Here is a 22,428-nt window from a genome sequence, read left to right as displayed (position 1 = left end):
CAAGAGAGCGGCTAACTGCTTAAAAAGCCATACCGACAGTTTTAGGGGGCGAAGCTGCAGTGAGAAGAAGTCGAATGAAGATCTGAGAAAATAATAAAAAGGAAAGCGGCTTGCGGGTTTCATAGCATTTGGACCTGATTACGAGTCTGATAAGAACGCTCTGTGTGCGTTAGGGGAATGCTGAGGGTTGAAATCTGGGTCTTCCCTCACTCGTTTCTTGATGTCTGCTTTAACCTAAGAGGAAAAAGATTCTGATTATTATCATGGTGGGAAATACAAACAGTATGTCAGAAGGGGTTTTAGAGAGGCAGTCGTGTGACCACAGGTTTGTTCCCTGTGATCAGCATTAAAGAGGAGGGGAGAAACCCTCATTCAAAATCCCACGTGAACGTTTGTGCTGACTTTGCTTTCCTAAGATAAGGGTGCAATATACATACAACTAGAAAACATAATGCTTACAAATTAAGATAAGAATATCAGACATATATGCATCACATTGTGAAACTGGTCGCATTCACAACTACAATTAGTGAGGTAGGTCAAAAATATTTTCTCAAATCAAGTCTAACAAATATAGTTAGCCTAAATGACGTGCAGTGCCGTTTGTTGTAATTTACATAACCCAGTTACCTGCTCTGCATATGCTTCTCTGAGCTCCTGGGTGTCCAGGTCCTCCTGTAAGTGCTCAGCAGAAGTGATGGGCTTCACTCCTGCTGTCCTGGCCGCTTGGCTCACGGCGTCAGAGAGGGAGAGGAGGCTTCCCCCACTCAGTCCGGTCTGAAAACACAGAGACACAGACAGCTTAAAGACGGTAAGGACACGTGAGATTCGTACAAAACAAGTCAAGTTACAACTGATCTGATTACCTTCCTGCGTTTAGCTGGCATGCCGTGCACATAAGCGTCAGACAGCGGGGGCTGAGCCTTCATCTTCCTCTGGGTCATCATGTCACACCTGATGATGGGCACCCATTCCTACAGTGCAGAGTAATAGACGGGGAAGATACAAATTGATGGTTCACATCTTTAAAAACCTCTTTCTGTTACTGTTCCTCTGTAGTCGCAGTATTGAAATAAAAAAAATGGGAAATCTAAACTAAAAAGACAAACTTTTTTAATGCTTGGAGAAAATGTTTTGATGAATAGATTTGCTCACAGGAATTCTATGAGGTAGAATCCAGAGTGGACACAGTGACAGAAACAAACGGCTTACATATGGACACGTGAGAAATGCATGACGACTCACTTGCAAACATTTAAAACTCTCTGTGAAAGTATGTGTACACGATAATGAAAATATAAATGAATCAGTATGACGTGTGCATAAGCCTGAGCTTGTCTGGTATGAGGGGCTGAGCTGCAGGATAAGGGATGTATTTTCTAATTCTGGTGGGACACAACAAACAACTAGAAAATGCATTTCCTGCAGAAAATGCGTGCGAATGCTGTAAACTGTGAACATTTGTGGCTGAATTTAGCTGAAAATGCAGAAAAAGCTGAATATTTTATTAGCTGAATGGTAGCTGCTTTTAGCTACAGAGACCAAGTAAGTGTGTTGCTGAACTTAGCGGAGAAATGCAGAAAAGTGAAATGATTTGAATCAAATTGTTACAGCTCAAATGCATTGCAATGACTTCCATGTTAAAAAGACTTTAAAAAGCTGAATATTTTAAAAAGTATAACATATTTTGAAAAAGTTGAAAGTTTCCCACCATGTGCTGAAAAGGCTGAATAGTTTAATATTTGAATGGTTTCTGCAGCTGAAAGTAAGCTGAAGTTATGGAGAGCCAAAGTATTGGCTGAAATAATAATAAGGGGAAGAATAAACAGGGATGCAAACTCATCAGGTATGAAAAAGGTGACAAGGATCCGAGCCCCCCGACCCCACGGAATATCGGCTTTAAAATGAGGAATAACAGAGGATTTTAGCAGTCAGAACAACTAAAGCAGCAGTTAATAATAACAGAAACGCCAAAGAGTCACATCTAATAGAAATATATTTAAGCATTTATTTTAATTGTGTAGCAGTCAGTTTATAATTTTGGCAGGACTGTTGAGCATTTTGAAAATGTATTTTCATGCCTCTGTGCAAGGCTGTCTTTCTATCTTTATAGCCAGTGGTGTAAAGTAACTAAGTTCATAAACTCAAGTACTATACTTGGGTACAATTTTTAGATACTTGTACTTTATTTAAGTATTTCAATGTTTTGCTACTTTGTTCTTCTTCTCCACTACAGTTCAGAGGTAAATGGTGTACTTTTCCTCCACTACATGTATTTAATACCTTTAGTTACTTTACAGATGTGGATGAATGATGTGAAATATAATCAAGTGTTAAATCAGACTTTAGTTCCACCTGGAGTAAATTCACAAGCTACCCTGCGGTATACAAAGTCATTCAAACTAGCTTTGAGAACACTTTCATGATCAATCATTATAAAACATATATATTATTCTGAAATGGACCAATCTGCACAATGACTACTTTTACTGTCGCTACTTTCACTATATTTTGATGATGATACTTTTACTTGAGTAACATTTTGAATGCAGGACTTTTACTGTAACAGAGTATTCCTACACTCTGGTACTTCTACTTTTACTCAAGAACAAGATCTGAGTACTTCTACTTGTACTCAAGTACAAGATACTTATACCACCTCCGTTTATAGGCTATGAAAGAAACTATTTGAAAACGAAGGCTAAAGCTAACGTTAGCAGATAGTGACAATTTATGCTAGTTAGCTAGCTCAACGATTCATTAAATAATATTGCGACAGAAACACTTTTCAGTGCACATCACGCTCTGCCGCTCCGACAGGGAGCTCTGCTCCGAACACCCCGTTCTAACCAGCGGTCCAGTCTGTGCCACAGTGACTTTGGACCGCACAGTTAATATTAACGAACGCACCGTAGGTAATGTAGCTGCTGAAGCTAGACACTCATCCCGGAGCAGCAGAGCCTTATTATACATCCATGAGCAGAGCTGACAGGCAGGAAGACTTGTGCTCGCGCTTCATTATAATATATAAAAAAAGAACACCATGCGTGTCATGATGGCACATAACAGCTCGCGGCCGCAGATTACTCCGGGTCCCAGACCCCCCCATACCCCAAAAATATTTTTATTGCAGATCTACATGAATCACACAAACGACCTATTTTGGAATCAAAACGGCAAATTTCGCCGAAAGGTGACAAGTTTGCATCCCTGAATAAAGAATCGAAGAAGTGGAATGCTGTAAACAGCATTCGCACTAATAAACTTCCGACCCGAGCTTTAAGTGTCTTTCAATAAACAAGGTTCCAATTGTTTTGTATAATCCACAGACTTCAGTATAAACAATATTTAGTGGGCCCTTCCCTACAGAACAAAGGTTCCTGTATAAGCTGTTGACAGTTAGCTCCTGGATTATCCAATATAAGTAATGAGTTGACACTGTACACACTTTAACGCAGCGTCCACACGGCGGCGTGCGTTGAAGCTTGCCGGCGGGCGTGTCTGAAGCTCGACCAACAATCAAATGAATCTCCCGCCCCGGACACACAAGCACGCGGTTTGATTGGCTAGAGCTTGTACTGGCATATGATTCGATTGGCTGACGCTTCCGTCAAAGCTTCAAAAATTGAACATTGCTCAACTTTTGAAGCGAGCAAAGCGACGCGACGCTCCCACAATGCAGTTCGGCAAAGTGTGACGTCACCCCATTCAAAGTGAATGGGCAGAAGCGGTGAAGCTTCAACGCACGCCGCCGTGTGGACGGGCCGTAAGTGTGAAGCAGGGCGGTGCCACCACTAAACATGTAGCCATGAAAACAAATCATTGTAAAAACAGAAAACTCTTACAGGTGGAACAGAGGCGGCCCAGGCCTCAGACTCTCGAGCAGACTCCTCGCTGCCCCCCTCAGCTCCCGCCGCTGCCATGTCGCCACCTAATGGTGCGGCTCCTCCTGAGGCCCCCAGGTCTCCAGGCAACACCCTTGGTTCCCTTGACGCCGCCCTTGTGTCGTGTGACACGTTCATGGCCTCCTCTGCTGTGGTGGCTGTAGCTGGAGAGAGGGTGTCCGCGATCTTTGGAAGTAGAAAACAGACCACATGAGGGAACTAAAAGGTTAGAGCAGTAACTTACACATTAACTGAGATCATTTGAAAGAACATTTAAGACACGACATGCTCACCGTTGCACTTTGTGCTCGTTCAGGCACTTGTGTGCCAGTGGCAGAAGACGTATCTCTCTTTGAAAGAATGCCATACAATATTTATTAGCCTTTTCTGTGCAAAGTAACAGGATATGCAACAGCCATCGGATAAGAGCGACTGCTTCTCTCTCTGCAACATGTTTGGCCAACAACTCAAACCAAATGTATAATTGGGGAAAAAAACATATCAAGTTTAACGGAGATACTTTATTGTACATTTGGCTTGTGGGTTTGATTTTTCCAGTTGTTGTTGATGAAAGATAAATGATTTTTTTTTGTTCTAAAGGCATACGGCTGCTTCCTTACCTGTGTGTGAACTATGTAGTTCTGGATCTGGTCCTCAGTGATGGGGATGTGCTCCAGAATCACCTGCAGCCTCATCGTCATCATGCTGGTCATCCAGTTGACCAGGCTGGGGCTGATGTCACTGGACATCCTCCGCTGGAACAAGAGAAAATAAAACATTTACGTTAAGGGTTCAACTTTATGTTTCTTCTGTATTTTCTTAAAAAGTCTAAGTAGCATCAAAACATTTACACAAAGCACTAAGTTAGAGACAGAAACAAGCAGTGAGTGAGTCAGGGAGAGATTGAATACTGACGATTCGGTGGTTGATGACTGCGGTGAGGGCTCTCTGGTCTCCTCTCAGGCAGTGCAGGTTGAGGGCCAGACACTCAAACAGCGCCTGGTTACACATCTGGAGCAGCCGGGGCCCGAATGAATCATCTGGATGAAAAAACATATTGATATTAATTGGCAACAAAATGCAATCCTACAAGACAATATCATATTTTATACGTTAGTACTTCAGCTCCTGTCATTACTTCTGATAAACATAGCAAATATTGTAACTTTTAGTGCTGCAACCAACACTTACAAACAAATAGCGGCTAAAAAGGAACCACACGAACTATAAATAAACCAAGTCACTCATAACAATCAACTATATTGTTCATTGTTTACCCGTGCAACGCAGGATGTGTGTGGCAATGAGCATCAGCTGCTGCCTGAAGAAGGACATGTTGGTCTGAGTAGCATCGACGCCCTCCAACACTGTGACTGAAGACTCTCTCTGTGGGAGTCACATAGAAATATAATCAACACATTTACTCAAATGTCAGCTGAAATGTTAATGCCCCTTACCAACAACTATTAGAAGTATAATAAAATGTTCTGTATATTTTAGTGTCATCTTGGCTCACTTAACTTGCCTCATGTTTTACATGAAATAACAATGTTTTAATGCTTTTGTTCATTACCGCCACGTCTAATAGTGTAGTCATTTAGCTGACAAAATACAATTAGACTCTGAGTCCAGCATTACATCATATAAGGTTTTGTAAGTAAGTGGACATCAAGGACTTACAAAGCTCTCACTGATATACTCCTCCAGTTCGTTGACGAGAGTGTCAGCCGCAGCCTGGGGGATGGAAGCAGAGGACGTGAGGAAAGCAAGACGGTGCATGGAGGGAGAAGACAAAAATCGATCAGTTATTGGTCAGTCACACAAAGGGATAACAAACACAAACCATCTAACACAGGACCAGGATCAATAATGAAGCTATGTCTACGTATAACTACTCTTATACTAAAATATCTAAACAACAATGTAAAAGAAAAGCGATTCTCTTCAAACTGGCGAGTGTTACTTACAGCAATGTTCTCATCGGTGGGCTCCCTGCCGTTGAGGTAGTTCTGCGTGAAGAACTGGGACAGCTGAGGCTGGATGCGTCCGAGAGGCTGGTGCTGACCATGGAGCAGCATCACCAGGTCTGACATGGTGAACGTCTGGCACACCAACATCAGCAGCTCGCCGAAGAATCCTGGGAAATGACATGAGAAGCTTGAGGTTAGATTTATTTTCTGATATGCTCCCTTTGGATAACTAAATATACTTTGTTCTTTACCGGTGGGATCCTCCGGACTGATGAAGATGTTGGTGGCCTGGGACAGCCTCTGCATGAACTGGGCGATGCTCTCCGTGTCGTTCTGAGCCTGGCCCAGAGAGCCCATCATGGTGCTCAGGACGCCGCGCACGATGCCCGTGAACAGCTCGGGGTTCAGGGCCTCGGCTCCTGCTGCGGCAGGGTTGGGAGTGGGAGTGGGCCCGGCGGCAGGAGCAGGGGCGGTGCCAGAGGGAGGAGGGGGAGGAACAAAGACGGGCTGGGCCTAGAAATTACATTAAAAAACAATGAGTTAGGATTAATAACCGCTCCCTTTACTTGAAATTAATAGTTTTTGTTAAATGAAAAGCCCTATATTCATATTTTTTGAGGAATTTAAATAATCCTTGTTGGAAAACATAAAAAATAATGTTTTATTCGAATTAGCTCTGTCGCTAACATTTTAAACGATGCACTTCTTGAAGATGATCCGTGTGCAGGTAATACAGGATTACATCAATGATATGCAAGTTCAGGTGAAGTCTAAAAGTGCACTCGGGTCAAAGACTCAAACACTGACCTGCTGCATGAACTCACTCACTCCCTGGATGAAGGCAGGGACACCAGACGTGGTGACAGTGATGGAAGGGGCTCCTCCAGGGCCCACCCCGGCCCCCCCCAGCAGAGAGCCCAGGAGCTGGCTGAGGTCGGGGGGCATCTCCTGGGACTGCGGGTCACCGGCGGTGGTCTCAGATTGACCCGGCTGACTTGAAGGGTTTGCAGTGGGAGGAGTTGGACCCGAGTTGGAGAAAGAAAAGGAGGAGGAGGCTGAGGAGGTTTGAGAGGAGGAAGAAAAGGAGGATGAGGAGGATGTGGATGTGGAGGAGGAGGAAGTGACTGTTTGACCGGCTGTAAAAAAACAGATTAAGTTATCACTGATTGATAGCAATCCTCAAACCAGTCATTCTATGCTCTCAAGACACAATGAGTAGGATTTGTTGGTTGCGTTTTTTAAAAAGCAAAATATAAAAGTTATGCCAACCCAAGTTTACTCTTGTTTTAGAACAATTTAGAATTTCATCTCACTATGTGTGTGTTTTTCCTGCACGTTTGTATTGAGCGTCCCCAAGAAGAGAGAAAATGGATGCAGAGGGCAGGGTCTGCAGATTCAGAGACTAGCACACCTTTCTGTGGTCCATATGATGGAAAGGGATTATTTTTGTTCTAAACATTTTATTTTGCATTGTTGGAAAACCCTACTCATTGTGCCCTTAAACTATCCTAACCCCAGAAGAAAAAAAAAATGGTACAATTAATAAATGACACATTTGCTGTTCATTAGGTATAACTCGTTCATTGTAACTTCAATCTGTCACCTTTACAGAAAGATGCTGCGAATAAAGAAACCATTTTAAAAAGCTTACCCATTTGCCCTGGCAGCAAAAGCTGTCCGACCAGTCCACTAATCATCTGGTTGAGAGCAGCTGGGTTGAAAGGCTGTGGATCGAGATTTTTCAATTAGTCAAATGTTGGCATTTAGCCTCAGAAACGAGAAGCAAAATCACAAAACATTATCGTCACCTGTCCTGGCTGCTGGCCCGGAATGGCAGCCCTCACATTGATGGTGGTTCCTCGAGCACCAAAGACTGGGGTGGGCATGTTGGGTGCAAAGGGGGGACGGGTGAACACAACCCTGGCCTGGGGCTGGGGGCCACCATGTGGGGGTGGCGGGGGAGCAGTAGGCGTGGTGGTGGGTGTGTTGGGACCCGTGGTGGTAGTTGAGGAGTTGGCTGTGGAGTTGAAACCGGGGGGAGTGGGCTGGGGGGGGACTGGGTGTCCGGCAGCAGCAGCAGTGGCAGCGCTGGTAGCTACGGCGGCAGCATATTGGCTTATCTGTTGCATCAGATTCCGCATGAAGTCAGGGGGGAGGGCACCTGAAGGGGGGAAACAGAAATAAATGTATTAGAAATGTTTTGTTACCAGCAGAAAACTATTATCTGGAGTTACAAAAAGAAGGATACATTTCAGATCCAAACAAATGAACAGTGTTATATTGAACTTGTTGGGAAGTTTAAAATAAAACAGATAACCTGGAATTCGGAAAAGGCTTTACACTAAAAGGAATTTTTTTTCTTTTTTAATAAAATGAAGTATGTCAAATATATGAATTGGCCTTTACCTGGTTGTCCCGGGATTTGCTGTCCAGCTGCAGCAGGGTTTGCTCCTTGGCCTGCAAATACACAAAAAAATAAGTTTGAACTATTTGTACAATACTACCAGTACTCTCTTTTACAGGAGAGCTTTTGAAATAACAGATCCATCATGAAAAAAATACTGTAAATCAGATGCGATCAATGTTCCTCTCTTCATGTCACTCTGATAGTGGCAGCAGTGTGTGGTTTGAGCAATGATGTAACTCCAACGCACTGCTGCCCAGCAATAACACACACAAACACTTTTCAATCAGTGGCGGGTAGGGGACAACTCACCATCCGCGTTCATCTGCATCATGACCACCGGGACTGCCTGGTGGCTGATCCTGATGACACGGGCGCCAGCATGTCCCGGTCCAGCCTGCTGATTGGACGAGGAAGACTGAGAGGGAGGGGTTTGTCCAGGACCTGCCTGCTCCGATTGGCTGCCAGGCTGGGTGGGCGGTGCCTGTCCGTCAGTGCTGTTACTCGCAGCAGTCACTGTGGCACCCAGGTTCATCTGTCGGTGACGATGCAAACACAGTCAGTCTCATAACATTAAAATGAAGTATGAATAATAACATGGGCTTAATATCACTTACTTGCACAGGGATGTGGTGGTGCACGGCTCCAGGCATATTGACTGGGGTGGCATAGTGGGAAAATGGCCGGACCACATGCAGGTGGCGGGGCACAGGGTTCATGAGGTTCAATCGCAGGTCACTGAGAGCCACAAGGGCGTTACCAAGGAGACGGAGACACTCCCACGTCATGATGAGAGTGCGCTGGTCCTCCTCTCTTTCCTGTCACAGAAGACAAACCATTTTAGGCCACATCTTAATTATATAACAAACAAACAAAGATTGGTTCCTTTTTCTTGTCATATGATATAACATCAGCAGCTGTTTAGCTTAGCACAAAGACTGGAAACAAAGGGAACCAGTTAGCCTGGCTCTATTTAAAGATAACAAACCCACCCACCTACCTACAAGCAACTCGAAGTTTAGTCCTTCAAAAACAGCATTTGTTATAATCCTATTAATACAAAATAATGGCAAAATAATAACTTTATATTAAAGTTGTTTCTTTCCTTGAACTACCATGAATTAGCAATATGGATATCCAGGCCTCTCTTTGAAATGCAATAGTATACTAAAGATTATATATTATTATTTGGCTGTTTGAATCTTACTGTATTGTTGTTGTATTCTGCGTTGGTGGCCGTCTCCAGGATGGTGTGAGCTCTCTGAATGAAAGGCTGCAGTCTCTCCTCCACCCTGCGCAGCTCAGACAACATCTCCGCCAACTCAGCTGGGCTGGGGTGACTAGCGGGAGAGAAGAGTGCAGAGCTGATTACAATCAAAAAGAACAATATAAACAGCATTACTTTATATATTGAAAGCAATATACTATAAATAGACAGAAACAACAACTTTTGTTTCAATAAAACGATTATAAGAAGTTATGGCTCCTGCAGTTCAGGAAATGATATCCATTGTTTCTATGCTGAATGATTTGTATGTGAATCTGGGAGAGAGAAAGGATGTCTCACTGTGGTCCAGGTTGGGGGGCTGGTCCCTCAGATGGTGCTGAAGTGGTGGGTGGAGGTGGGGGAGTTGTTGGAGGTGGGGAGGTGTCCATGGGCTGGGCAGAGGGGGAGGGAGTAGAGGTGGTGGATGAGGATGATGGAGGAGGAGGCGCAGCAGCAGCAGAAGCCGTCTCTGTTTGAGTGGATGAGTCGCTCGGGCGACTCTGAAAAAAGGAAAGCAATTTTTATTAATAAGATTTCTCTGGAGCTTTGCTATTTAACTAATGTGAATGTTGAGTTCTCACCTCCATCCTTTGGATGACATCATTAATGTCCCTCAGCAGGTTCTCGGCCAGCACCAGCCTCAGCCGAGGCTCACTCTGCACAGGCTGGTCCATATCAATGTGCACATTCACGGACCCATTGCTCTGAAATAGAAGAGGGTATAAATAAACAAAACACAGGATTATGTCATTTTGGTTTGTATGCTGTCATTTGGCATCTTACCCCAGTGCTGGTTGTGACTCTGGCATTCCTGGCATTCTCTCCCATACCAGACACCATCTGCTGAACAGACATCTAAACAAGAAGAACCACCTTCGTAAACAACACTTGAGATGCAAGACCAATTTCTGAGATGATATTAAACATAATGGCTGGACAACATTAATCAAATACATAATTATCAATTAAATAAGCATGTCTGCTTTTCAAGTTGTTCATGTTTTTGTCAGAAATCATTGGGAGCTCACCAGGAGAACATTTGACTTAGTAATTGTTCTATCGTGGAATATATACAATATTTGTTGAAAATACAGCATTATGATACATATTTAAATAATATGTATATTAAAATAGTAGTGTGGAACTCTTGCAGGAAAATTGAAAAATGGAGAGTGCTACAGAGGTCTTGTAAGCTCACTTATACTAACTCCTCTGGAACCACAAAAGGCTTTTCACTTTTGTAAACACACTTTGATGTATGGAATAGATGTTATTCCCCTTTAGTGCCCTAAAAACCCTTACCAAGTGACAAGGCAGACCTACCTGTATCTGCTGGGGGTCCATGATGTTCACAGGAAGGTTGAAGGTGCCAAGCATCACGTAGCTGTTAGCATTGCGATCATGTGGAGGCCCTTGTGACGATCCCTGGGAGGAAGAGGAGGGTCCGCTGTCGGCTGAAGTGCCTCCGGACCCTGAGCCAGGCTGGGAGGGTGGAGGGGGCGCACGCTCCACCAGATGTATCACCTTGCCATCCACATCTGGGTAAACAACAGAGACATATGGTTTATCTGTACATACATGATGGTGGGTTGACTTCAACTTGTTTCAAGACACCAGAGAATGTCTAGGTGAATTCTGAATTGCATCCAATAACTTGGAGAATAGTATATGAATATTGACCGACACAATAAAACAAAATGCACAGAACCCGTTGACTTACTGTAGTCTGCCAAAGTCAGTATCTCCTGTAAGACTCTGCCCTGGTAGATCAGCCTCTGTTTGTCCACAGGGATACCCACTGAGGGGGCAATGTGCTCCTTAAACTCTTTCACTGTCAACTATAAGAACATGGTACACACTTGAGTCAGACTTCCGCAATCACTGACAAAAAAAACGAGAATTCATTCCAGAGTTTGCAACAGGAACAGAATAACTTACCTGAGCACCAACGGTGTAGGTTCTGCTTTGGGAGTCGAGTGTTTTGACTGTCACCTCTATGTCTGCAGTTTGTTCCTCCATGGTGTTCCTGTAGCATACAATAGTGTGTCATGTCTTAACAATACTTTATGACAACCCCCATTAATCTGTTTTTAAAGAATTGTGACTAAGAATAGGGAGGACATGTTACAGTTGAAAAATGAATTAGTCAGTCAAATAGTCATATTGTTATGATTATTTTTAACAAGTCATTCTACAACAGTAAAAAAAGTTATTTTCATTCCCAATTAGTCTGTATTTTTGATCAACATTGTTTTTTCACCTATTATTTCAAAGACCAAAGATACCAAAATTAGGGTTAGAGAAAAGGCAGCAAATGTGAATCGCTAAGAAGATTGATGATATTTTTTCATTTTGGTGAGATTGGTTGACATTTTGAATAATCCACAAACAGTTTTGGCACTAATTCAAAGAATAAAATGTGTTGTGTGACTATAGCTGATTACTGATTAATCGACAGAAAAATGTATCAAAAAGTATTATTGTTGAATCGTTCAATTCACTTTGAAAAGATTTTTTTTTTTTTTTTTTAAAGTTTAGCTTGCCTGCTTAATGTTACTATTTAAACATGTGTATAATAACCTCTACATGTCTTATAATTCATACAAGTCTTTGTAAATATAATGTCTGAGGATTTGTCTAAACTCTTGGTCAAAACAACTAGATGAAAGACCTCTTTGACATTAGAAACATTTAACAGCCTGAACAACTAGTCACTACATCATACACGACTAACCAAGCAATACAAATGATCAGCAGGCTTCTACAAATACCAAACATGTATATACACAAACAATCAGAGTAGGAAAAAACTCAGATATTGCACTTAAGTAAAAGTCGAAATACCAGAGTGTAGGAATACTCTAACATGTAAAAGTCCTGCAATCAAAATTAAAGTCTTATTTGGGTGCTGATTATAATTCAAATCGTTGATCCAAATCTGCAAAGTAACTACAGGTATTACATTAATGAAGAGGAGTAAAAGTACACGATTTACCTCGGAAATGTAGTAGGGAAGAAGTACATAGTAGCTAAACATTGAAATACTCAAGCAAAGTACAAGTACCTCAAAATGGTACTTAAATAGAGTACTTGAGTAAATCTACTTAGTTACTTTACACCACAGCAAACAATTTTACGAAAACTGGCAAATTGTTGCTCTCTTAATATCAGTTATAATAACACCAAACACATACACATTTGTTTAAGTAACTTAAGCCATGTCTAATTGTAGTACTAAACCGCAGAGGCTTAGCAGCTAACGTTAGCTAAGTTTACTTGCTAGCTAGCATAATAATGTTAGTTAAACATCAGCTCTTACGGTAACGCTAGCTAAGTTAGCGTAGGTTGTATGTATCCCGCGAAGCCTGTCAACGACACTGTTTTTTACATTTCAGCCCCAATTCAACAGTGACATGTAACGCCAACAGTCATTACAAACACCGTTAGTAGCTGCCGTTAGTTAGCATCGGCTTGGTAGCAGGATTAGCATAGCTTAACCTAGAAACGTTGGCAACGAAGCTAACTATGGCCAGCGTTAGAAAGGAGGCTAAGCTAATGCTAACTACGCCAAACATTAACACAAACATACACCAGAGACGATCACATATGTTCTTTTCATGAAGACCGTGGTCTGATGTATAACGGTTACCTTTTAAGACACACTATCCTTTCAACTTATCCAGTGTATGCAGCTGTTTCTTATCACCAAATAACATGCAAATGACTTCCGAGTACAAGCTCTGGTACTTGCCAGAAGCTACCAGGCTGCACGGATGTGACGTTGGGGCGACACCGGAAGCGCAACAAATAGGAAGGAAAAATGGCGAATCTCGTGGAGGCGACAACAAATCAGCAGTTTAAGGATATCTTAGCCAAAGCTGGAAAATGCCTGACTGTAGTGCACTTCCAGGCAGCATGGGCTCCTCAGTGCGGCCAAATGAACGAAGTGATGGCCGTGCTGGCGAAGGAACACACGCACACCACGTTTGTGAAGCTGGAGGCAGAGGCGGTCCCGGAGGTGTCAGAGAAGTATGAAATCGCTTCTGTGCCCACTTTCCTTTTCTTCAAGGGAGGGGAGAAAGTAGACCGCCTGGACGGTGCCCATGCTCCGGAGCTGACCAAGAAGGTAGAACGCCTGGCAGTTGCCGGAAGTGCTGCTGCAGGGGTGGAAAGCGGCACCACGGACCTGAACCAGCGGCTGAAGAAGCTGATCAACGCGGCGCCCTGCATGCTCTTCATTAAAGGATCCTCGCAGGAGCCCCGCTGCGGATTCAGCCGACAGATAGTGGGCCTGCTGAAGGAGCACAACATCCAGTTCAGCACCTTCGACATCCTTTCCGACGAGGAGGTCCGACAAGAGCTGAAGACCTACTCCAACTGGCCCACCTACCCTCAACTGTATGCGAATGGAGAGTTGGTCGGAGGGCTGGATATAGTGAAGGAGCTGGCTGAGTCTGGAGAGCTGGAGAACACCTGTCCAAAGGCTGTCACCCTGGAGCACCGTCTGAAAATCATCATCAACCAGAGCCCAGTCATGGTGTTCATGAAGGGCAACAAGGAGGCTGCAAAATGTGGCTTCAGCAGGCAGACACTGGAGCTTATGAACGACACCGGGGTAGATTATAACACATTTGATATTCTGCAGGATGAAGAGGTGCGTCAGGGGCTCAAGACCTATTCTAACTGGCCAACCTACCCCCAACTCTACGTGAAAGGAGAACTGATCGGAGGTTTGGACATACTGAAGGAGCTGAAGGAGAGTGGAGAGCTGGTGTCAGTGCTGAAGGGGGAATCCTAGATGGATTTGACATGCCATCTGCAAGGGGGGAACAACAAGCCACTGCACATGCCCAGCATCGACCCTGTGCCACTGATCTAATATACAGAGGGCCAGGAAATGAATGAATTAATCCATTTATGAAAATAAATATTAGAACCAAATCTGTTGTAGCATTTAGATACGTTTGTGTTCTACTAAAGGCCAACATTGAAAATGCAGTTAATCATTATTGAGTGAAATGTTTAAAGGTAAATCTTAATTTACAAATCCCTCTCTGACATAAGGTAAATGCACTGAGAACGGCCTACTTTAGAACATATTATCTGCAATTAGTTTTTAGGTTACATCTAACCTTCCAGTATTCACAGACTCACACGAGAATGGATTTATATTTAATAAAACATTATTTACCCAGCCTCTGACTTTTCATGCCTTCCTCTCCACCTTTATTTTATTTAAGACAGAAAAACTGTGTCTAACTACATTCAATATCACTCTGGTTTAAACACTTAGAATTAACTCTAGGTGGCACATACTTCATCAATAATATTATGAATAAAAAAATAAGAAAAACCTTTAAGATTTGGTGTGTTTTTTTTGTGCTACTTCTCTTATCTAGATAACATGCTTGAAATGTCACTGTAGAATCAAAGGGCAACCAAACACATGTCATATTCAAAAACAGGAACCCGACAAGGCCTTTAATAATGTGTCATTCATTTTCCTGTCTAACCATAAATGCATCACATCCACACTTATGAACTAGTATGATGACATTAAATTCAAAGTTTGCAAACTGGTAATCAACAAGTGAACAAACAAGCACAACATAATCCTTCTAATAGAACAGCTCTTTAAGTAAACATATTTTTCTATTTAATTGTGCAAGACCTAGAAGTAATGAACAGATTGCAATGAAACATAAATTGTAATACAGTAGACTGATATTCATTAATAAAAAACACATGATTAATTTAGATAAAATCATGTCTAGTGGACATTTGTTGATCAGTGGATTTGATGTAGGAAGCTGTTGATATTCAAATGTGTTTCTTCAGGTGTAATCTGTGTAGACAAGCTAGTTGTTTGACACCACCTGGTGGAAGTATTTGTAAAACTACAGTGAAACATCATCTCAGATATAAGTTTACATCGAGATAACTTATATTAGAGATGAGCAAGTAGTTTGAATCAAAACATACATTTAATGGACCAAAATAATGAATTTTCAGAAGTAAAACAATGTCAGCAATTCTGTTTCTCAAAACCTGATAAGGACAGAAAAACAAGGTGATAAAAACCACAGTTGGCTTCGCCTTCGAACAAGTAGTTAATGATTCCTAGTAGATGTATGTCGACAGTCAGACTTATTTATTCAGGACATTCTCAAACAAACAAGTTAACAATGTTTTTTCTTGTTGATATTTCGAAAAGGATACATGAGGTTGTAGCATGGTGGTGTCAATACTCATACACTTTCTATAATTTACAGCTTTTTTAGAAGTGATATAAAAGAAATCGCTTCCTCCTGAATATGACGGTGACTTAGTCTTTGTGGAGAGTTTTAAGGATATTTGAAAACAAGCTTGCTTAGTGAAATAATTATTCATTTGACTATACATGTGTTTCACCTAAAGCCAGAGGGACAGAGACGGGCCATATTTCATCCACATATTGCTTCTTCTGAAGATCAGGGGTAGTACGGCCCTGCATGTTTAATCATTTACCTACACCCACTCTCCTTTTAGACATGTTGGCACAAATAAATTGTGCCCTGAGGAAAAACAGACATTCTGATCGGGTTGATTGTCAAGTATAAACTCTGATTTGCAGTTATGTTGGCTACAGTATTATCAGTTCTGTGTTTATATGGCTTGTTGTATCAGGCCTTTGTTCCTTGTTTGGTTCCTGAACAGTTGCCTGCCAACACTGTCGACCATCAGCAGGTGAGAAACAAAATATATAGATATTCTGTTTATCAAAGTGTAATAGCTACTCATATGACATAGGTTATTATGAAAAAGGTAAAGCATTTGATGTATGTCAATGCCTTTGTGTATGGATGACTATCCAAGGAAACTCATTTTTAAGAGAACAATTGTAATTTGGGACACATGTAAGCTAATTTAATGTTAGTCTTCAGATTTTTGTGAAATGGTTTACCCACCTTAAAAATCTAATTCAAGGACTTTCCAGGCCCAATTAATAGTTTGAGACATGGATCAGGGTTAATTTGTATTACAAATGTACAAAGGATCACTGAACACATTTTTTAAAAGGCTTGAATGTTTGAACCCTTTCAATTTTGCTGTGTTACTGTGACGGCTCACTCCTTTTCATAAACTGCACAGCAATTTTTTTTTTTTAAGTTTAGTGATGGAGCACTTTCAATAACCCTTGTTTATAAATGTCTCTTTTCAAAAAACGTTAAGGCCTTCATTTCTTCCCCACCTCAAATTCAGAAACGTTTAAAGATTTCAACAACCTGAGTGAATTATTGAATAATTAAAGCAATGGGATTTTCTGCAGATGCATCACTAAGATAAATTCAGAATGTGGTCCAACAGAGAGTCTTTCCTCCCCCTCTTTTCTTTCATAAGTCGTATCTTGTTTTTTCGCATTGTTGGTTTACACCTTTAAATAGGTTACATTTCTGTCAACCCACACTGTCAACTTCTGTGTCTCCTTCTCTTTCAGTTTCTGGGGAAATGGTACTTTAAAGCAGCAGTCAGTCAGAGAGAGGCTGACATCGAGGGGTTCAAAGAACTGGACAACATGTGGATCACCATGGAGGAGCCGGTCAATGACACACTGCTGGTGACCGGACAGATGCGCACGTGAGGCAGCAAATACACACATTAGCTTATAGTGAATAAATATCAAGAAAAACAAGAAGATGTTTCTCAACCCATCATGTGAACATGAGATCAAATACTTATTTTTCTAAAACTAGTATGAAATGAAGAAAGAATATTAGCATTACAACTATAAGGAGGTGAAACTGATTTACAACAGGACAGAATAGAACAACACATCATAAATAGATACCAGACTTAGGGAAGTGACGCAGTGAAACTGTTACAGATGTGAAAGTGTGTTTCAAAAATGAAAGTACTTTATCTCTTATGATGTCATTTTGTGATGAAATATAAATCTGCTACATGCTTAAGGTGTATTTGTTTTTCAAATCTTCTTTTAGAGGAGATGATTGCATAACACAGACCTGGACCTATCATATACTTCCTGGGAGAGATGATGTTGTACTGGAAGGTAAAAGCCCCATTTGTATTCGCAGATTCAAACCATACAGATCAAAACACTCACGCACAGAGAACTGAAGGGATCAACAGGTACAGGCCCTGGAGACAGAAGAGGCATTGCACAAGGGAATTTCATGCCAATGTTAAAATAAATACAACTTCCTCCCAAAGCATTAAAGGGATTTCATTTTTTTCTTTTATTCTTAGCAGGGGGGGAAAACCCCTGAGTGTTTCTGTAAAAGCAACTGTAACAAACTTGTCAAGTCTAATTCTTAAATATTGCTGTTTTCATTGTAGAACAAGTAGTATGGGAAAAAGAGATTTAAATCCTTTTCTCCATCCTGACTGGTTACAAAGTTTAACTTGCCAAGGCCTTAGGACTATTTACAAAATGTTTCATTGTTATGGTAAACTACATTCTGGCCTTTCGTAGAAAAAAATATAATTCAACATATGTATAACTTACGCACAAAGAGAGACATTGCGTAACTCAGCACCACAAATTACAACAAGAAGCTTTTTCCCGTTTGTAGTATTTGTTTAGAGCCTCAAGATCAAGTAATAAAACAAGAACCACCTTAAGACTCCATCCCCCAAATTGAAAACCCAAAGAAACGCACCCTGGGGTTTTTAATAGTACGTTTTGAGTGGACAAGCAATTTTGGTTTGGGAAGTTGTGAGCATACTACTGGATAAATGAGTCTTGTAAATAGGTCAAGATGTTTGAAGCATTCATAATCTATATCTATGTTTTTTAAACATGTCCAAGCGTCTTGTACATAGCCAATGTAGCAATTGTGTTGAGTCACCTCAAACCAGCGAGAGGTTGTTAACGGATTCATACGTTTGCTATTGTTAAGCCCTCATTTACTTCAATTCATCCAAACTTTTCTACATTTTTTGTTCACACTGATCACAGTTGTTGCCCCGCTGTCTTCTTGTTTTGATGCAGGATTGCCGAGGCGAAGGACCCTCCTCTGGAGTGGCAAGTGGGCCAACTGCCCCGAGTGCATCATGATCCAGGAAGTAGAACCACCTCTAAAGGAGACGGACTCAGAAGACTCCCTCAACAGATACTTGCTCTATAGTAAGTGTTCAGAAAATATCACTCGTCACCGGCTTAGTTTTCAATATCAGGATACATGTATTTATTATTCTTGCAAGAATGGAAGTAGTCATCACATACAGGGCTGCGTGGGCTACATCCTGTTACGTACACAGCTACATTCAAGGTTCAAGGTTCAAGGTTCTTTATTGTCAATCTGACATAGCTACAGAGTAATTATGCAGTTGAAAATCTTATGTCACAGGCTTCTCCAACAATGCAACATAATAACATAACATAATAACAATAAGAGCATGAGCAATACAAAAATAATAATAGTTATAAAAATGAAATAAAGTTATGATGTGGAATAGTGCAGTATGAGTCTATATACAAGTTATTGGAATGATATATATATATTAGGTATTAGATACATACTACTGAGTAGCAGTTGAATGTTTGAAGTTGTTTCAACAGTTCAATTTTTTAACAGTCTCACTGCCCGCGTGAAGAAACTGTCTCCGAATCTTCTTGTCCTTGCCAGGATGCTGCGGTAACGTCTGCCAGACGGCAACAGAAAGAACAGTTTGTGGCTGGGGTGATGGGGGTCTTTGATAATCCGTAGTGATTTCTTCCTGAGCCGCTGGGAGTAAAGGTCCTCCATGGATGGCAGCTCCGTCCTGGTGATGTGCTGTGCAGTTTTCACCACCCTCTGTAAAGCCTTACGATCGAGGTCGGTGCAGCTGCCGTACCAGGCCGTCATGCTGCCAGTGAGGATACTCTCTATCGTGCACCTGTAGAAGTTGCAGAGTATCCTGGAATCCATTTTGAACCTCCTCAACCTGCGGAGGAAGAAGAGCCGCTGTCGAGCTTTCTTGGTGATGGTGGTGGTGTGAAGAGACCATGTCAGGTCCTCAGTGATGTGGACCCCAAGGAACCTGAAGCTTTTGACTCTCTCCACCGTAGTCCCATTGATGGCGATGGGGGCGTGTCCCTCTCCCTGCTGCTTCCTGTAGTCCACAATCAGCTCCTTTGTTTGCTGATGTTGAGATGGAGGTTGTTCTCCTGGCACCAAGATGTCAGGTTTTCGACCTCCTCTCTGTACGCCGTCTCGTCATCGTCTGTGATCTGGCCGATGACGGTCGTGTCATCAGCAAACTTCACGATGGTGTTGGAGCTGTGTGTGGCCACGCAGTCGTGGGTGAACAGGGAGTAGAGGAGAGGGCTGAGCACGCAGCCTTGAGGGGCACTGGTGTTGAGAATCAGGGTGGAGGATGTGATATTTCCCACCCGCACTGCCTGGGGTCTGCCCGTCAGGAAGTTCAGGATCCAGTCACAGAGGGCGCTGTTGAGCCCGAGGTCTCTGAGCTTGATGGCCAGCTTGGAGGGCACAATGGTGTTGAATGCTGAACTGTAGTCAATGAACAGCATTCTCACATATGTGTTCCTGTTCTTCGGGTCCAGGTGTGAGAGGGCAGTGTGGAGGGTGAGGGCTATGGCGTCGTCTGTGGACCTGTTTGCTCTGTAGGCAAACTGCAGGGGGTCCAGAGATTCAGGGAGGGAGGAGGTGATGAATAATTTGACTAACCGCTCAAAGCACTTCATTATGATGGAGGTGAGTGCTACTGGGCGGTAGTCGTTGGGGCAGGTGATGATTGTCTTTTTGGGGACAGGAATGATGGTGGAGTGTTTAAGACATGTGGGGACTACAGACTGCAGCAGGGACCTGTTGAAGATGTCTGTGAACACCTCTGCCAGCTGAACTGCACACACCCTGAGAACACGGCCAGGGATGCCATCAGGTCCAGGAGCCTTGTGTGGGTTAACCCTTTTAAATGATTTACACACATCTGCCCTATTTAAAACAAAAGGGCAGTGTAGCTCCTGGTCCCTCTGTACCTCCACAGCCTGGCTGCTCTCAAAGCGTGCAAAAAAAAATGTTTAGCTCATCTGGGAGAGATGCGCACGCAGACACTCCCGCAGCACCCCCCACTGCTCCTTTGTAGTCAGTCATTGTCCTTAGTCCCGCCCACATATTCCTAGTGTTACAGCCTTTGAAGTCAGATTCCACCTTGTCTTTGTACTGTCTCTTTGCATTTTTAATTGCTCTCCGGAGATCATACCTAGACTTCCTGTACTCCTCCAAATCTCCCGCTGTGTGCGCGAGAGTGCGCGCTTTCAGTTTGCCGCGCACCTCACCGTTTACCCAGGGCTTTTGATTTGGGAATGTCCGTACAGAAACCTTCGGTACCACGTCATCGATGCATTTCCCAATGTAGCAGATGACAGTGTCCGTGTGTGTGTTGATGTTATTGTCCTCAAACACACTCCAATCCGTAGATGCAAAGCAATCCTGCAGTGCTGAATCTGACTCCTCGCTCCATCGTTGTACTGTCCTTGTTATCGGTCTGTCCCTTTTAAGTTTCTGCTTGTACGCAGGCAACAACAGTAGTGAGATATGGTCTGATTTGCCGAAGGGAGGGCGAGGGAGAGCCTTATATCCTTATATCCTTATATATAGCCTTATATCCTTATAGCCTTATAGCCTTATAGCCTTATATATAGGGCCTTTGTTATCATGTGCTACTCTGATATTGGAAGAGCACATTCAGTATTTTCCCAACAGTAAGACTACTCTTTAAGTTATTATAACACCAATTTTAGCCTTCTCCCATACTATTAACGAATACTAAAGTTACAAACCCATGACATTTGCAAAAAACAGCTTGTCCTGCATAATCTGTTTTTTGAACGGTCCTTCAAAGATAAGATAAGCCTTGTTGATCACCAGAGGGCACATTCAGTATTGAGTATTATATATATTAGTATTATGTTCAGAGTATTATTTTGGAAAATAGTGTGAATTTTTCTACATTTGCTGCTAGGTGAGTGGTCTTAGGTAGACTGTCAGCCCACTGCACCAACACATTTGCAGTGGGCTGACAACTACTGAATTTCAACACGGGGATTAATAATGGTCCATCTTATCTTGTCTTATCTTGTTTGCTTTCTACGCAGCGCGGCAGAGTGACGTCAATCATGAGGTGGTGAAAGCGTTTCTGAATAACCTGGCTTGTCATAATGTGTCTGCAAGTGTCAGACTACCTCAAGCAAAAGGTTTGTCGTTTAGATAAATAAGTCAAATTAAAGAGGAAGCTTTTGAATCTAAACATATTATTTGAATCTAACAAGAATGTCTCCATTTACAGAGTTTTGCACCTAAATATTAACAATCAGGTAGGCATGAATATAACATCTTATTCCCACTGTCCTTTCTATGATGTACTGTCTTTGTTGATTGAATTAACTGTCTCTTGGTTCTACACAATGTCTTACAGGAGCCATGGACATCTTAAAGGACAATGCAAATATGTTATCTTTTTACTGTATAACGGTGAAACAAATAAAGGAAAATAAAAACATTGCTTGAGGAAATGTTGTATGTATATACAATAGGAAGAATGACTACCAATATTAGAGCTATAACGAGTAGTGAAATGAATCAATCTGTCCGAAAGAAAATGAATTACCAACCATTTTCATAATTGGTTAGAAGTATTATGTTATGCAAAAATGTCATAAAATTGCTGTTTTAGTCTCTCATATACGGAGCCCCTAAAGGTTCATGGAGAAGAAGAAAAAAGAATCTCGTGAGCATGATATACTTTCTTATGGTTAGACACATCGAACTGCCCGATTATTACGCCATAGTATTAGTTTTATGAATAAGATGTCCGGTCGCGAGGGTGTGTGTGTGTGTGTGTGTGTGTGTGTGTGTGTGTGTGTGTGTGTGTGTGTGTGTGTGTGTGTGGGCATTT

The 22,428-nt window shown here is 42.1% G+C and overlaps 3 protein-coding genes across 4 annotated transcripts; 2 read left to right on the top strand and 1 right to left on the bottom strand.

Annotated features, from left to right (window-relative positions):
* Positions 1–112: 112 nt before the first annotated feature.
* Positions 113–13,406, bottom strand: bag6 (BCL2 associated athanogene 6). 2 transcript variants are annotated; one of them, XM_034153434.1, is made up of 25 exons: positions 13,175–13,406; positions 11,464–11,551; positions 11,246–11,363; positions 10,849–11,063; positions 10,309–10,380; positions 10,107–10,229; positions 9,826–10,025; positions 9,466–9,598; positions 8,876–9,076; positions 8,571–8,793; positions 8,261–8,311; positions 7,663–8,015; positions 7,506–7,578; positions 6,662–6,990; positions 6,106–6,367; positions 5,852–6,021; positions 5,565–5,618; positions 5,162–5,270; positions 4,800–4,924; positions 4,505–4,639; positions 4,178–4,234; positions 3,846–4,070; positions 867–974; positions 631–777; positions 113–234 (listed from the first exon to the last, which is right to left on the bottom strand). In XM_034153434.1, the coding sequence occupies exons 2-25, from the start codon at positions 11,542–11,544 to the stop codon at positions 139–141; spliced, it is 3,660 nt and encodes a 1,219-aa protein (XP_034009325.1). In that variant the 5' UTR covers positions 11,545–11,551; positions 13,175–13,406; the 3' UTR covers positions 113–138. The 2 variants fall into 2 exon arrangements, with proteins under 2 accessions (XP_034009325.1, XP_034009326.1); XM_034153435.1 differs by having other exon boundaries at positions 6,662–6,909.
* Positions 13,311–14,880, top strand: glrx3 (glutaredoxin 3). Its single transcript, XM_034153437.1, has one exon. It carries the CDS (start codon positions 13,346–13,348, stop codon positions 14,321–14,323), a length of 978 nt encoding a protein of 325 aa, XP_034009328.1. The 5' UTR covers positions 13,311–13,345; the 3' UTR covers positions 14,324–14,880.
* Positions 14,881–16,060: 1,180 nt separating this feature from the next.
* Positions 16,061–22,034, top strand: apom (apolipoprotein M). Its single transcript, XM_034153433.1, has 7 exons — positions 16,061–16,251; positions 17,003–17,142; positions 17,505–17,575; positions 18,518–18,652; positions 21,629–21,727; positions 21,820–21,847; positions 21,949–22,034. The coding sequence occupies exons 1-6, from the start codon at positions 16,141–16,143 to the stop codon at positions 21,831–21,833; spliced, it is 570 nt and encodes a 189-aa protein (XP_034009324.1). The 5' UTR covers positions 16,061–16,140; the 3' UTR covers positions 21,834–21,847; positions 21,949–22,034.
* The last annotated feature ends 394 nt before the right edge of the window (positions 22,035–22,428 follow it).

The sequence above is a fragment of the Trematomus bernacchii genome, unplaced genomic scaffold (genome assembly GCF_902827165.1).
Source record: "Trematomus bernacchii unplaced genomic scaffold, fTreBer1.1, whole genome shotgun sequence".
NCBI classification, from domain to species: domain Eukaryota; kingdom Metazoa; phylum Chordata; class Actinopteri; order Perciformes; family Nototheniidae; genus Trematomus; species Trematomus bernacchii.
Note: the sequence above shows the minus strand (reverse complement) of the source record. Positions and strands in the feature narration are given on the sequence as shown.